Source organism: Canis lupus, chromosome 8 (assembly GCF_048164855.1).
Source record: "Canis lupus baileyi chromosome 8, mCanLup2.hap1, whole genome shotgun sequence".
NCBI lineage: Eukaryota > Metazoa > Chordata > Mammalia > Carnivora > Canidae > Canis > Canis lupus.
In genome coordinates this window covers 20,069,354-20,086,696 of record NC_132845.1, presented here as the reverse complement: position 1 = coordinate 20,086,696, position 17,343 = coordinate 20,069,354, and the positions used below count along the sequence as shown (strand labels likewise).

The window sequence follows — 17,343 nt, the reverse complement described above, 5'->3', positions numbered from 1 at the left end:
TAGGAGTCCTTGAATTAAGAAACAAGGCAATTCCTTATCCCTTATTGCAAAACAACCTACAAGGCATTTCCTCCTAGTCTACCCATCCCCAAGTCCTGTGATTTCTTCCCTATGTAAATTAAGTGTATTATTTGGGGGGAGAATTAAGATAGCTAGTATAACTAGGGAAGCAGGGTGTTGAGAGATCAGGCTCTAGAATTAGACTACCTTAGTTAGAATCTCAGTTTTGCTATTTATCTGGATAGTCTGATTATCTGGAATTAGACAAGGAAGAAAAAATATAAGAGAGAAAGGGAAATCTAGGAGTGTGATAACTGACTTATAAGTGTTCCAGAAAGAGAGAACAAACAGATCAGAAGAAATAATTTAAGAAAATTTTCTACACTTGGAGATACAGATTTGCACGTCAAAAAGGCTTACTCAGTGCTAGTTAGGATGAATGAAAGAATATCTACAAAGGAGGAATAATTGCAACATTTCAGAACATCATGGATAAAGAGAAATTAATAAATGCTTCCAAGGAACAAAAATTAAAACTTTGTTAATCTTTATTAGCAACACTGGATGGTAGAAGACAATAGTCTTAAAAGTTTAGGGAAAAATGATTTTCAACTCTGTGTTCTATACCCAGCCAAACTATTAAGTGTGAAAGTAAAATAATCTTAATACATTAAAAGATTTAGAAAGTTCAACTCACGCATATCTTTTCTGAGGCAGTTGCTTGAGGATGAGCAAAATATAACAAAGTTAACTAAGAAAGAAAAAAATCAAAGATCCTGAGAATAGTGGATTGACTCAAGAAGCCTAATGAAAGGAAATTTGGGATAACAGCTATAGGAAGGCCTACATTGCATTAGGAGGAAGATGGAGGGCTCAAGAAAGGAGTTATCTATGAAGGGAGAATAAATATGTGGTGTCTCCAATATTTGTTTTTGTCTCTGAAATATCAAATACACTTAAATTTAAGATAGATACTGCTACGCTAAAGGAAAGGCAGTAAAACTACAGGGAAAACAATATGCTGCTCAAGAAAGAAAAGTGCTTCACTTGATTCTGTATTAAAAATATTTTTACTTGCTGTTTAGCTCTCAAGTCAGCCCATTCTCTGACTCTACTACTATCACCACTCTAGATTGAGTTACCTTCTTTTTTTTTTTTTTTTTTTTTGCCTAGACTCTTTTGGTAGCCCTTTTTCAAAATGCCAGTTTAATTATGTTCCTTTCTTGATTAAATCACTGTAGTGGTTTTAGAATAAAACCTAGGTCTTGGAATAAAAGATCCAAATCATTAACATCCCATACTGTCATGTGGTCGTCAGTTCCTGCAATGGGACGGCAGCTGCTAGATAGTCTTGCCTCACCTCTGTAGAATTGGCTGGTAAGGACACAAGAAACCTAAATGGATCTCGATAGTTTATAACTTTCATAGACAGCAAAACAAGATCAACATGTTATCAGTTGTTTGCATTTCTAATCTCACAGGATGACACTGAACTGGAAGGGCCAGATAACACAAATGGTGGGTTGTTTTGTTTTTGAGACATTAGCTCTAGGCTGCAGTTAAGTGGCTTTATACCCTGCATTTGGAAGGGGCAAGGTAGAAAATCCAGTGCCTTACTGGAACCAGAGGCAGATGAGAGACTACTTCAAGGCTGTCTTATGCAGATAGAGAGCCAAATGAGAAGTGGCTTTTAGCATCTCCTCACAAGACTGCCTATCCTGACATGTCCCAAGGAGGATCAGTGGGCATTCTGTAAATGGTTGAGTCTTAGATATGGCCTATGTAGAGACATGAAATTGCCAAGGTACCACGGTAGAGCCATTCTACAAATACAGCCTGACCTTTCTCCTCTCATCTCTTGCCTGCTTTCTTTACTTGCTGAGCATCAGCCACACTAATTTGAGAGAAAATTGAAGCAGTTCAAAGCATAAAGTACACTTAAACATCTTTCAATTTCTCTGATATGCCATGCTTTCCCTTGTCATAGAGCTTTTGCATATGCCATCCCTTCGGCCTGAAGTACTCTTTCTTCTGCCTCTTTGCCTTCTTAATTCCCATTCTTTCTTTAATCCTCAACTCATTTGTTGCTTCTTAGGGAAGCCTTCCAAGACATTCCTGACTAGGACAATGCCTCCAGTTATCATATAGCACTGTGCTCCTCTCTTTCATAGTACTCTGGACAATTTTAATTTTATAGTTACTTGTTTAATCCTTAAGTAATAATAGTAAAGATATTCCATGCTCTATCACTTAATTTTAAAATGCTTTCACATACTTAATTTCATTCTATCTTTTTCATCTCTGTGAGGTAAACAAAAGAGGTATTTTTAATCTATTTTTTACAGATAAGAGCCAATATTAAAACTCATGTTTTCTTACTTTAGAGTGCTCTATACGTCACCACTGTGCTTCCCTCGTAAATATATAAGGCAGCATGCAGTGAGTAATAGGGACAAAGAAATTCTCTAGGGGCTCAGAGGATAGAGAAATCACTTCAGATGGGGTGATAAGGATAGATGTCCATAATAGAGGTACCATTTAAAGTTGACCTTGAAAGTTGATAAGCTTCTGATAGACAAAGAAGTGAGCAGCTTCTAAGACAAGAGGTAATATCAAAGGTACAATCTTAGAAAGTCTTGAGACTATTTGAATAATGGCAAGTGAATGTGTTTTGATGGATTAGTGTTAATAGGAGTACCAGAAAGGGAGACTCAAATTATGCTGTGGAGGACTTTAAATATGAAACTTTTCATCCAAAGACCACTGGGAACACATCTGTATTTGAGGAAAGTTAAGTATTTTTGAACTGCTAGAGCCGTGGGTTATCTCAGGAGGTTGGGAGGAGCTTATTTATAGGATTTCAGCTTGTGCTGGTGATTCTTAGGAGGGTTTAGAGAGAGCAGAAGTCAGTTCTAATTGGATACTTTCAAAAAGTGAAGTATTGGATATTTTGGTATATCTTATCTTGGAGGTGGGAGAATTAAGGAAATAGTAGTCATTTGTGTTAGCCAGAAGAGGGGGATGTTTAGTTATTTTTGTGGTTCTTGAGTGTCCTTGCTTCAAGTTTCAGAAATAATTACATAGTAGTCATATTTCAATCTTTGCTAGTCACAGAATGGCCTTATCTCAGTATTGTTTATATTCTGCCAAAATTATTTATATTCAGTTGGGAACACTGTAGTTCAAACTGTCAGCTTCCAGCTGCCAGGGATGTTTAATTACTTTATCACTACCCAATACATTGATCTGTTAGGCCCTTAAGGCATCTAGCAGTTGCCTCATAGGGTAAGCGGCCTTATCCATTTACTCCAGGGTGCTATACAAATATTGTCATTATCTAAATGTGCTAGATCTTGAAAAGGATTGACTGAACAATAGCACTGAAAATGAAGAATAAAGGACCATAGAAGGTTATAAAGGTTCTCCAACATTTCTAGTTCAATTAAAATCTACATTTTAGCAAAAGTCAACTTATTTCTCTTTCTACAGTCTATGGTTTGCTGTCTTTTGAGTATTATACCCTCTATCTAGAATATCTTTCCCTCATCCTCTTCTTATGTCCAGATCCTGTCAGTTCAGATGTCTCTCCCTTCCCCCATGTTACTAAGATCAAGAAAAAGCCTATTTGAAATATTAAATTAAGAATAAATTATGTATTTGGATATGCTAGCCTGGGGTCAACCTGGAAGCAATCTCCTTTCTCTGTGAATTCTACAGCAAATTTCTTATACCCCTAAAACATATATTTTTAACATTTATTAAATACTTATGGTATCCTAAGTACTAGAAACTATCACTGATACCATCAAAATGCCATGATGTTTGCTTCTTTCCAGGTTCTTCTTATGTATAAGTATAAAGTAACAGGGATTTCAAAACCCCGCCCTTATTCTTATCTCATTCAAGATAAGAATTACTGATAGTTTGTGGTATTTGGCTTTTTTTTTTTTTTTTTTTTTATTTATTTATTTATTTATTTATTTATTTATTTATTTAATTTGGCTCTATTTATATCAGGGAGGTGAAGAGAAGCTTATAGGTGGGTTGATACTCCTTGTGAAGAGTTGAAATTGGGCTAATAGTCAGCAGGGACTAGCTGTCATCAAAAATACCATTTTAAAAATTATATATTAGGGATCCCCAGGTGGCTCAGCAGTTTAGCGCCTGCCTTTGGCCCAGGGCCTGATCCTGGAGTCCCAGGATCGAGTCCCACGTCAGGCTCCCTGCGTGGAGCCTGCTTCTCCCTCTGCCTGCTTCTCCCTCTGCCTGTGTCTCTGCCTCTCTCTGTGTGTCTCTCATGAATAAGTAAATAAAATATTTTTTAAAAATTATATATTAAAAGGGCTAACATTTGAAGAAGTGTGAAAATCATAAACTTTTATACGGCCTGAAAGGAAATAAACTGTAGTAAAAAATAGGTTTGTTTTTCTTATATTGATTTAGGAATGACTGCTTGCAGAAAACCTGGGAACCGAGAATGTAATCATCACTGTAAAAATAAACACACATGTGGACATGACTGCTGTGAGTTCCATAAAATAAGTTTATTTCTGATTTTAAAATTGAAAGAGCTTGGGACACCTGAGTGGCTCAGTCGTTCAGCATCTGCCTTTGGCTTAGGGCATGATCCCAGCCAGGGTCCTGAGATTGAGTACTACATTAGGCTCCCCACAGGGAGCCTGCTTCTTCCTCTGCCTATGTCTCTGCCTCTCTCTCTGTCTCTCATGAATAAATAAATAAGTAAAATCTTTTAAAAAATAAATAAAATTGAAAGGTCTTTGAATAGTAATGTCATCCTAATTACCTATGTGTGATATTTATATTATTCAATTTATAACTCAAATAATTTTCTTTCTTTATTGGTAACATGAAAAAAATTAGATTAGAAATTATGAAGATCTGCCCCTGAAACTAATAGTATATTATATGCTAACTAAATTTAATTTAAATTTAAAAAACTTTTAAAAAGAAATTAAGAAGAAATTTGGCTTTACATGAATACTACCTAAAGAATCTAGAATTTCTTTTCATAGGTAAAACTGGAGTGGCACAAAAGTCAGAAACAAAAGAGCCAACAATCTCTTCATATTTATCTGATTTAAGAAACAGGAATGCTGTTTCATCACTTCCTCCAGTTAAACGTCTCAAGGTAAGTTTTAATAGTATTTACCCTTGTTCTGTAATTTAATGTATGTGAATATTCCTTTATTCTTTGTATCAATTAGGTATGTATCCAAAGTGTACTTTAGTTACTTGAGGGCTTGTCTAGGAGGATGACCATTTTTCAAATTGTTTCTAAAGGGTAAAATATTGTAGTTCTTAATAATTAGTCTGTAAATCTACTTTTGGGACATAGTTCTATAGCCCCTTATTAGTGTTTGACTAAAAAAGAGGGAAATGGAGAGGGATATGTCACTTGGCTTGGTTTGGCAATTAAAACTAGACATGCTTGCCCTTTTCTGGTTCTCTCTGTGCTGGAGTGGTATGGAAAGTCTGAGGTTGATTTTGATTCAAGTACCTAGCTGAGTACTGAGCAAGAGCCTCCTTTCCAAGTCATGAAAGTATGGTTGTTCCTACTGGTTGATAGGCTGGTCACTAGCAGACTTATTCTAACCCTACGTCACCACATCCAGGGCAAAATAATTGATCAGGCAACAGAAACAAGGCAAGAAAATGTCAGAGTGTCTGCGTTTCTAGGGCTTTAATAAGAATGAAGATTTTAAGTCATGAGGCTAAAACAAGGGGAATATTGAGAAAGAGGCAGAGGCATGCTGTTTCAAACACCACCACCTTCTCTGAGATAATTTTTTAGTAGCTCCAAGGTTTTTCTCCTCCCTCCCACCCCCTCCTTTCTTTCTTCCTTCCTTCCTTCCCATTCCATATTATTCCTTCTTTCCTTCCATATCCATTTTTTAAAAGTTTGTTTAATTGGTGCACTTACATGGCTCCGTCAGTTAAGTGTCTGACTCTTGATTTCAGCTCAGGTCATGATCTCAGGGTAGTGAGATCGAGCCCCATGTTGGGTTCTGTGCTGGGTGTGGAGCTTGCTTAAGATTCTCTCTCTCCCCCTGTACGACTTCCCCTCTTTCTCTGTCTTCCTCTCTTAAAAAAAAAGTTATTATTTTTAGTAGTCTGTGCACCCAACACGGGGTTCAAACCCATAACTCTGAAATCAAGAGTCTCATGCTCTTCAACTGAGCCAGCCAAGTGCCCCCCCCTTCCATATTCATTGAGCACCAACAATATGCTATAAATACTGTGATCAGTAATAAGAGATGGCAGTAAATAAGAGTTTTAGTCCCAATCCTCAGAGAGCTTATAGTTGGGTGGAGGATACAAATAACTAAGTAGACTTTTTCAATGTAGTGTGATGAATGATTCTGTGACAGACGTGTAAGATAGCTTAAAAGTGATAGACCAGGAAAGGATTTCAAATAAACATGATTGAGATTTTAAGGATATATAGGCATAATCCAGGTATGGAGAGGTAGGCATCATAGTGGTAGAGAAGGATAGAAGAGTATTCCAGACATAGAAAATATACAGTGGTCTAGACCTGAGAAAGAAACAGAGATCTTTTAAAACGCTGAAGTTACACAGTGTGTCAGGAGTTCAATCACAAGTAAGGGAGTAGAGAGAGATGAGACTGAAGAGGTAAGTAAGAGCTAGATAATGAAAGCCTTTTTGCTATTTTAAGGATTTGGACTTTATCCTGAAAGTACTGGGAAGCCACTAAAGGGCTTTAATCAGTGACATGATCAGAATTGGATTTTCTAAAGTTCACTCCAGATTCAATGTAGAGAATGGATTAGAGGATGATAGAAGAGGAACATAAGGACTCATTAGGTGGGTTTTGCAATAATCCAGGCAAGATGATGGCCTGCAGTAGCAGTGGAAAGAAGTAGCTAGGTTTAAGGCATTTTTCAGAGATAAAATCAACTACCTTGGTACTTAATTGCTTATGAAGGGTGAAGTAGAAGGAGTAAAAATGATGGCCAGCTTTCTGGATTGAGCAACTAGGAAAAAAATAAGGCCTCACTAGGGTGGAAACTCCAAAGGAAAAGCAAGTTTGGAGAAGTAGATATAAAATAAGCTTAAGGGAAAATATTGAATTTAGAAGTCTGCAAGATATCTGTAAAGATGGACATCTGTAAAGATGTTCTACAGACAGTTGTATATAACTGTTTAAAAATCAGGAGAAGGAGCTGAATTAGAAATATAGATTTGAGAGTCATTCACTTGTAGGTGATAATTGAAGTCATGAAGTAAATGAGATCTTTGAAAATGTGTAGAGGGAGAAGAAGGCCTGGTAAAGAACAATGAAGAATATCAACATTTAAGAAGCGCCTAAGAAGGAGATTTGATATGAGAACTAGCCTGAGTTTTTCATAATCCATTGGTTTTGGGACTTAATGTACCAGCAGGACTTTTGCTGTTTGGCTTATTTGTTAAAAAGTGTTGGGTGTGAAATTGACAGTTGGACTTTTTTCATTAATAGATGCAAATGAATAAATCTCGAAGTGTGGACCTTAAAGAATTTGGTTTTACTCCAAAACCTTCTGTTCCCAGTATATCAAGGTACAAATATAATGTTACTATCCAACGTAGAATGGTTATCATAAACTCCTTGCTTTTCCAAAATAATCATGTATTCAGTGAAAGGTGAACACTGGCTACATTCAAATTGTAGTAATTGAGCCCAGGTGGCTCAGTGGTTTAGTACCACCTTCAGCCCAGGGCCTGACCTTGGAGACCCGGGATCGAGTCCCACGTCGGGCTCCCTGCATGGAGCCTGCTTCTCCCTCTGCCTGTGTCCCTGCCTCTCTCTCTCTCTCTCATGAATAAATGAATAAAATCTTAAAAAAAAAAACAAATTGTAGTAATTATTTCATCCCATAATGAAATAATGACATCATAAGAGTTTAGTTATCTAAATTTATTTAGAACTCTACAGTTACATTTTAGCATTCATTGAATCATGTCTTTCCTGGGAAACTACTCATCCTATGTCATGCCCTCAGGCTTTCTCTGCCTTCTAAATTTAACAGTTAACAAAAGTATACTTTAAAAAGAAAAATCATGTTACTGTACAAAGTCTAATCTTTTCCATCTAAGGGCCCACTCTATGTTAATAACACTTCAGATTTATAAAATAACTTACAATTTTAAAATTGCCCATTTGCATATTACTCTTTTGGCCTTAACCACAACCTGGCTTATAAAATGGGGTATTTATATCCCATTTTATAAATAAAATAATCAAAGCTCATATTCCTAGTTATTAAGCAGAAGGGCCTAGCTGATAACTCAGCATTCTTTTCCTATATCATGATGCCTAGAATATATGTCATTTGCCTTCCAGATAAGGGTATTCTATATGCAGGGATGACATTTAATATACTTAACAAACAGTACAGAACAGCCACTGACCAATCAGAACAGATGCCAACACTACTTCAAGAGATCCTAGCTTTTGTTATCTAATTGAAAGTAGCATTAACAATAGATTTTTAAGGCTATACACAGATAACAGATATCTACATATTTGGGACATGTAAAGATGACTAAGTATCTTGCTTCCAATAAACACCTATTTCTTACCCTTTACTATCCAGGCTAATGCGGTTTATCACAGAAGTGTTGAGAAGATGAAACATTTCTTTTTTATTTATATGAGTAAGTGGTTTTCAAATTCAGATTAATTTTAATATTTAACATTTTTATGGTTTTATTTATCTTTATAAAGGTCAGAGTGTTTAAACATACCTGGATTGTCTGTAATGGAGGAGAGGGATCAGCGTGATTTCTGTGTAAAAGTTCAACAAGAACCGTCTGAATATGAAGACAAAGGTGAATTACCATTGATATTGCCTTGAAAGAGAAAATGGTTTATCATTACTTTGGAATGACATTGTTATTGAAAAATCAACATCTGAAATTACTATGATTATTAACTTGGCAACATTTTCCTCTTGGGTTATTGGATCAATTTCAAATTTTTAGGTCTGTTATTTCAGATGGAGTTGCTATGTTTGTTATAGATTTTTTAAAAACCTCTTCCCTACATAGTGTTGGTTATTTTTATTTAAAGATAATATGAGGAAAAGCTGAGAAAATAAGGGTTCTCGAGATACACAAAGTATTAAAATACTGAGCTATTACTTTTATATGTCTTTAGAATTATTTAAAATAATTTTATGTTTATAAAATTAGTCCAGTTTTACCAAATAGCTGTATGATCTTGGGAAAATTATTTAACCTCTTTAGGTCTTAGTCTTATCTTTAAAATTAGGGGATTAAATTAAATGATCTTTAATATCTCTCCAATTTCTAAACTTATAATTCTTAAAATTTCTCTGATAGTATGAGAGTATAACCTAGTTTATGAGGTATAGCTCATATGTAATTTAGATTTGCTTTTTATCTGTTTCAATCATTTGATTAATGAGATAAAGCATATAATTCTTCAACATTGGGACAGCTCATCATTACTCTGGATCCTGTTATTAATAGCATTATTTGTTTGGGTTATGCCATTAATAGCCTGTCTGTTAAAATGTGTGAGAAGTAATTCTGGCCATAGAATTGTTTTTCAGTTGCTGTATGTAGAAATGATAAACTTGGGGTTTCTCGTAAATGATTTCATGTGTGTAGCCTTAGCGTCTATTGAGACTCTTTCTATTCATGCTATCACTTATGCTTCCTCTAGCCATCATTTAAAATCTTAAGTAGACTAGGGCTGGAGTCCTAGTGATTAGGATTTCATACATAGTGTTGGAAAGTCCCCTAATCACACTTAGAGTGTCAGAGTATTTATCCAACTTGCTCAAAGTCTGAATATCATTATGACATGGAGAGGTGTTAGATTGTCAACTCCTTTATTTTTATCTCTATTCAACCTATAGCCCTCTAACTTATTCCTCATTCTGCTGCTCTGTTCCCTGCCCTTCTCCATACCACAGTTTATCCCTCTGCTTACTTTCATGCTTTTTTTTTTTAAGATTTTATTTATTTGAGAGAAAGAGACAGAAATCGCGCGAGAGAGCACGAGAGGGGAGGAGAGGGAGAAGCAGGCTCCCTACTCAGTGGAGAGAGATTTGATTCTAGGGTTCAATTCCAGAACCCTGGGATCATGACCTGAGCGGAAGACAGATGCTTAAATGACTGAGCCACCCAGGTGCCTCCTTTCATGCTGTCCTTACATAGTTTTCTTACTTTTATTTCTTTCCTATCCCCTATTCCAAATCCAAATTATATTATGATATTAAAGTCTCATCTAGATACTTTAACCCCCAATGATAATTGTATCCCTGTTTTATTGAAAATGGGCCACATTTTTTTTTAAAGGAGAAGCTGTGTGGTATAGTAGTTAAATTCACAGGATCTAGAATGATCGGTCTAGGGATGCTTAGCTGGCTTAGTTGGTAGAGCATGTAACTCTTGATCACAGGGTTGTGAGTTCCAGACCCACACTGGGTTTAGAGGTTACCAAAAAAAAAAAAAAAAAAATACTTAGAATAATCTGTCTAGGTTCAAATTCTAGCTCTGCCATTTAGTAGTTGTGTTACCTTTTGTAATGTATCTACCTACTTTATCTCAATTCCCTCATCTGCTTATGTTTTAGGGATTTTTAAATGAGATAATATACATAAAGCCCTTACCATAGTATCTGGTACTATTATTAGTAGTAATTGAGTATATTCATTATACTTTCCACATGTCAGTTTTGGGTGGCAAAACATACTTCATTTGTATTCAGATATTTCTCTAGAGAATGTTTTAAGAAAAACATGCCAATTTTTATCATCTGTATTCTAATTCTTAGAAAAGAAAAAGAAAAATGTCAGAAATTATATGAAAAAGTGTGTTGAATCATAAAATTTAAATTGTAAGGGACCTTTGTGCAATTTCTCATTTTATAGTGAAAGAAACCAAGACTGTGAGATTAAATGACTCGCCCAAAATCACATATCTAATTAATGGCAGGGCCAGAAATAGATTCTATATCTCTTGATTCCCAGCTCAATGCCATTTCTATAAAATGAAATTGACTTTTAGTTATCAGTTCAGAATTGAAAATCGAACCTATATGAACTCTTTCAACTTTCCATCTTGCAACTATATATTTTTCTATGTCTGCATCCATTCTTTACACTGTTTGTCTTTATAGAAGAATTCTCTTTTCTTCTATTCAGGGTTTATCTCTCCACCTGTAGTTTTAATCTTTCTAGTCCTGCCTCTCTTGGGGCTTTAGGAGATCAGTTATCCCTCTCTTCTTAACATATTTTCAAACTCTCCTCCCTCTTTCTCTTCAACATATAAAAAGGCTCAAGTCTTCCTTCTTCAGCTCCCTGCCCTCATCTACCTAGTCATAATGGTTCTGGTTGTAAGTGACAGAAATTCTACTTAAAGTAACTGAATCACAAAAAACGGGAGACCATTCATGTAAACTGAAAGTCCAGGCATGCATCTGGATTTAATCTTGCTAGATCTAAGCACTCAAATGATTTCAGTCATGCCTCTGGCTTTCTCTCAGTCTTTTTGGTATGCCTGTTACTGATTGCTTTTATTTTTTTCAACAGGCTTTTTCACATGGCAGGTAATCCTTCCATCTTCCCAGTTGAACAGCCTCAGTAGAAAAGTCTTCCCTGTTAGCTTTGGCAGAGCAGAGTTCATCCTAAATGGCCTCAGTTAAATTATGTACTCATCCCTTGATCAGTCCCTTTAGCCTGAGGTTTGGGTCATGTGTTTCTCCTCTGTAGCCCTGCGGACCAGGGTACTATTAATGACATCCTCACCAGGATCACATGGAATGGGTGGAGGCAGTTTCCCCAAAGGAAAGGAAAGATACTCCTAATAAAGATACTCCATAAATCTGAAAGTATGTCCAGCAAAGCACAGAATCACCAGGGTATATACAGTTTAATGTCTGCTTTCTTATCAAAACAAAAATTCTTCAAAGGGCAATTTATACTCATTGTGTTCATTCCTTACCTGCTAGTCATTTTTCACTAACTAAAATTTGGGTTCTCCACTCCTTTGAAACTGCTTTCACTTAGACCAGTTAGTGATCTTCTAAGTGCTGAGTTCAGTAAACTCTTTTCAACTTTTATTTTTTTACCTTCGTAGTATTTGGCACATCTGGTCTTTCCCTCCTTTTGGAAATCTCTGCTTTGATTTCAGTTAAACCATTCTGTTGGTTCTCCTACTTCTTGAATAGCTTGGGCATTTTTTCCTGTTAATGTTGCAAAAGATTATTTTTCTTCTTTTTGTTCTCACTTCATAAACTTTTCTTACACAAGGTCATCTGAGTCCATGTCTAAAATTACTAACTATATTCAAATGATTTCTACATCTGTGACTACCATCTATATCTTTCTGTCTAGCCTCTGGCCCATCTATACAGTCACCTTTCTGGATATATCCACCTGAAACTTAACATATCAGCATCTGAACTCCTTCTACTTCTCTGTACCTCACACTGCTCCTTTTCTTCTCTTCTTTTGTTAATATTTTACATTTTTATGGTTTTATTTATCTTTATAAAGGTCAGAGTGTTTAAGCATACCCTCTTCTTTTCTAAGCTGCTAAAGGCAGGAAAAGAGTCACCCTAAATATCTTACCTTACCTGCAAATAATCTCCAGGTCCTATCTGTTTTGCCTCCTAAACATCTCTCATATCTGTTCTTCTTCTCTGTCCCTGATGCTCTAGCTCATTCATTGTCTTTCATTTATTGGAGTAGCTGTCTTACTTTTCTCTTTGCTTTCAGTCTCATTATCATCCCACCCATGACTATTTTGAGTCATCTAACAGGTATCTCTGATCATCTAAACCTCTTGCTAAAATATCTTTAGTAATTATACATTGCCTACAAGGGGGGAAAAAGGTGAATTCTTTAACATGGAAAATAAGCATCAAGGGACACTGGGTGGCTCAGCGATTGAGCCTATGACTTTGGCTCAGGGTGTGATCCGGGATTCCCAGGATCAAGTCCCACATCAGGCTCCCTGCATGGAGCCTGCTTCTCCCTCTGCCTATGTCTCTGCTTCTCTCTCTGTGCCTCTCATGAATAAATAAATAAAATCTTAAAAATAAGAAAGAAAAAAAGCATCAATATAATCTGGCACTAAACTTCCTGTGCAGTCTCAGTGGACTCTTATTTTCCTTCTACTTTGTGCTCCAGAAATCCAGAAAACTTATAGTTTTCCAGACATTCTCTGGTCTCCATTATTGCCATGTCTTTCACATGCTGTCCTCTCTTCATGGAGTATCTTGCCTTCCCCTTAGCCCTGCTCCACAATCACAACTCTACCAAGCTCAAATTCCAGTGTTACCTTCTTACCATTTTACCACCCTAGATGTCCACTCTGACTTACATTGTAAGTTTAGATCCTGTTCCCTTTGTATTCCCATTGCACTCCTGTGCCCTACTTCTATTTTAATATATATCATACATGTGTATCAATGAATGAAAGTAGAATAATGTGAACTAGAGTTGTAGGTACAATTGGAAGATAAAGTAGGATTTGGCTAGGTGAAAAAAGGTACAGAAAATATTTAAAGTGAAGGAAATTTGGTGATATGCTGGAGTAAGCTTGTGCTGGCTTGTGAGAGAGAATTATTAAATACTTGGGAATATTTTAGCCATTATTAAAAGTGTAATTATATAAACTTTCAATGAAATCATTAAAAACAAAGACTGTAAATATTCAAAACTAATCACTTCCTAATTATTCTACTGCATATTACCATTATCTGTGTTCTTGAGATTATTTGCCTCTATATTTGTATCTATATGGTGAAAATATTATATAGTGGTGTGCTACTATGCATATCTTCTCAACTTTGCATTCAGAGATGTCACATTGGTAGCTTGAAATTATTAATAATGGGGGTATTTATATCATGGGAATCAGCAAAAACTGCAAATTAGGACTTAACTTATTGTTTAGACTTATGAAAGTGATGGAGAAAAGGTTAATAATGCAGATTAACAAAAAGTTGAGGGAATATTCTTCTAGTATTTGAAAACTATTATGTAATTTAGCGAAGGAGTTGCCTAAGTCAATGAGTGAATGAGTCAAGTTCCATCATCTCTCTTAGTTATTTTACTTTCATCTTAGTTAAACTCAACAAGAATATCAAGTAGCATTCATGTGAAAACTATATTCATTTGTTAATTGCGACCATAAGTTGGCTACAGATACAAAACTCGATGAGAGCATTCAGTGAAAATCAGATATATGGAATGTATAGTTAAGCATGCTATATATTGTATTATTAATTGTAAACTGTGTGCTACATATCCTTTACCTATAATAAATGCATGTAATAAATGTAAATATATATATGCATACATTTTTTTGAGAAGCAGTTATTAAAAATTTGTTAGCACACTACTGTAGAAAACTGCAAAAGTAAAAGCATTTATTCCCTCTAATAATCTTATGAAATAGTTACTGTTATCATTCCCATTTTGCAGAGGAGAAAATGAGGTTCAGAGACTTTAAATTACTCGTCTAGGATGATACAACTAGTAAGTGAGAGAAGTAGAATTTTCACCCAGGTAGTCTGGCCCTAAACCCAGGCTATCAACAGTGGATAACACTGAGGATTTTTTTTAGCAGGAGAATTAAGATATATTTTGGAAGAACATATTTCATAATAATATTCAAAATTCACTTGTAGGGAGAAGAGCTGGAAGAAGGAAGACCATTTTAGAAATTATAAATTCATTTTAGAGTAGGGTTATTCTCATTTAGGAATTAAGAGGGAAAATTAATTCTGTCTAAAAGAAGCCATTGAAAACTAAACTTAGTGAAAATATCAGTATATGTAATACAGTAAATAGAATTGGTTGAAAACAGTATCAACAATGCTTGACCCAATACTTTTGAAAACTACTATTCAAACTTCAGTTTAGTAGTTGAAAGATGTGTTTGATATATCAATTGAAAATGATGTTAATGGTTTAAAAAGTACCTATACTCTTTTATACATACACGTGACAGATTTCTCTAGATGGAACTATTCTGCAACTTCAAATGAGAAATCCCCTCAAACAGTGCTGTTCAACAGACATCTTAATGCATCTGGAAACCAAAATTTGACAGATGGGGATAAAAGTAATTCTCCATCCTCAGAAGTTTTGAATGTGAACTTTGAATTGGGAAATGAAGTTTGGGATGATTTTGATGATGAGAACTTATTAGAAGTTACTAGTTTTTCAGCCAGTACTGAGAAGACAAAAACATCAGGTAAAATTGGCTTTTAGCATGAAATAATTTCATGAGAAATTCTTTGAATATTTTTCAGTTCAGCTTTTGAAACTAATTTTCTTTGCCTTATATGTTTGCTTCATCAGCTTTTGTTTGTTAAGATTATAATTTTTAGTAAAACTGAAAATATGACCCTTCCATAAATCACATTTCCTTTTAAGGATAAAAGTCAAGGTTATTCCATGATAATTATATAGCAGATGGGCTTCTTCTGTTCTGTTGCTCCTCTATTTTGTTAAAAACTCTATTTAAATTCAAAATATTTATTGAATCTTCCCTCATAAAACAGATTATCCAGCTTTCAATTCTGTGATCACACAAAATTTGCTAATGTTTGTGAAGGACAAAATCACTCCATTTTTAAAAATATTTTAGTTATTTATTGATTGATTTATGAATGAGAGAGAGAAAGAGAGAGCATACACATGAGCAAGAGAGGAACAGAGGGAGAGGGACAAGCAGACTCCACACTGAGCACAGACCCCACATAGGGCTTGATCCCATGACTCTGAGATCATGACCTGAGCCAAAATCGAGATTCAGACGCCCAACCTACAGAGCTATCCAGGTGCCCCTAAAATTGCTCCATTTTAAAAAGTATTCATCTGCTAGCCAGGAAAATAAAAGATACCTTTTATTTCTAGTAGACATATTGATTTTTTTTCAAGTGTAATAAATAATAGGAAAGAATTGGTTTCTTCTCTATTCAATATTGTATTTAAGTCCTTAAAATAATGGGACTTAATTTTCCAAATTACTGGCAGATTTACTCTATGTCACTAAAATGGAAAATGCAAATCTTGATGAGTATATGAGAAGACAGCAAAATGGAGGTATTCTCTCCCATGATGGCTGAGAGGAGGAAATCAGTCTCTCAGAATTTTAGTTGACTCTTAATGTATCCCATTCCAATGCTCTTTAAAAAAAATATTTTTAAGGGAAGCAATTAGAAGTCAAAATACTATCGTTTCTGGATTCTGAGAAATACCTAAAGAGCTATTATTCCTTCCAGAAGGAATAGGATTTGACCACCTTCACAAAATAGACCAGGAAAATCTATGATGTGGAGTCAGTAGCCACAATTTCCTGTATCACTGAACAGCTATTAGTCCCTACCTCAAAATTAAAAGTCATTGTGTATTGCAGTTTAGGATGCACTTTGTACTGAGTCTTTGAGGTTAGCCTAATCATGTGCGGGCATAACTTTGACACTGGGAAGGTCAGACTCTCTAAATGCCACGTATAGCGCACTTTAAGTGAAATTAATTATACGTAGACTTTTGAAAATACTGAATGAAATTCAACTTGATCATTTCCGTGAGTTAAAATTATTAAGTAAGTAGAAGTGGTTTGGGGACCTTTAGTAGTAGTAGACCTTTAATGACTAATAAGCTAACCTATGTTTCATAGTTTAACTCCCTTAACTTTGCTCCCTTATTTCTCTATATAAATTAAATTTGATTTTTGAGAAGAATTATTCATTCCTTCTTTTTTTAATATTTTATTTAAATTCAATTTGCCAACATATAACATTCAGTGCTCATCCCATCAAGTGCCCTCCTTAGTGCCTGTTACCCTATTCCTTCTTTAATCAGATCACATCTGTTGGAGAGAGCCATTGTAGATCCATTCATCTGTTTCCTGGCATTTAATTTCAAAATGTTATCTCTTTACATAGGATTTGGAAACACTTTGAGTTCAAGTACCAGGGGAAGTAAGCTATTGCTCCAAGAGCCAAAGAGCAAATTCCAAGGAGAAATGACAAAAAGGCAAGTTTGGAATACTATACAACTCTATATCCTCCTGACACATAATTGGAGATGGAGATCAAATAAATAGATGTCAAAGAAGCTTAACCTTTCTTTTATTTTTTTAAAAGATTTATTTATTTATATATTCATGACAGATAGAGAGAGAGAGATAGAGAGAGGCAGAGACACAGGAGGAAGGAGAAGCAGGCTCCATGCCGGGAGCCCGACGCAGGACTCGATCCCGGGACTCCAGGATTGTGCCCTGGGCCAAAGGCAGGCACTAAACCGCTGAGCCACCCAGGGATCCCCTTAA

General features: G+C 35.4%; 1 protein-coding gene across 17 annotated transcripts in view; it reads left to right on the top strand.

Annotated features, from left to right (window-relative positions):
• Positions 1–17,343, top strand: part of HFM1 (helicase for meiosis 1) — a 139,833-nt gene that overhangs the window by 108,622 nt on the left and 13,868 nt on the right. For all 17 annotated transcript variants that reach the window (XR_012035059.1, XR_012035057.1, XR_012035058.1 and 14 more), the window contains 6 exons: positions 4,444–4,524; positions 5,034–5,149; positions 7,499–7,578; positions 8,747–8,850; positions 15,013–15,258; positions 16,958–17,048. Coding sequence is in view for 14 of the 17 variants with exons in the window: in XM_072834454.1 (XP_072690555.1) it covers positions 4,444–4,524; positions 5,034–5,149; positions 7,499–7,578; positions 8,747–8,850; positions 15,013–15,258; positions 16,958–17,048 (718 nt within the window). In the remaining 3 variants the exon portion in view is untranslated. The remainder of the gene's footprint in view (positions 1–4,443; positions 4,525–5,033; positions 5,150–7,498; positions 7,579–8,746; positions 8,851–15,012; positions 15,259–16,957; positions 17,049–17,343) is intronic.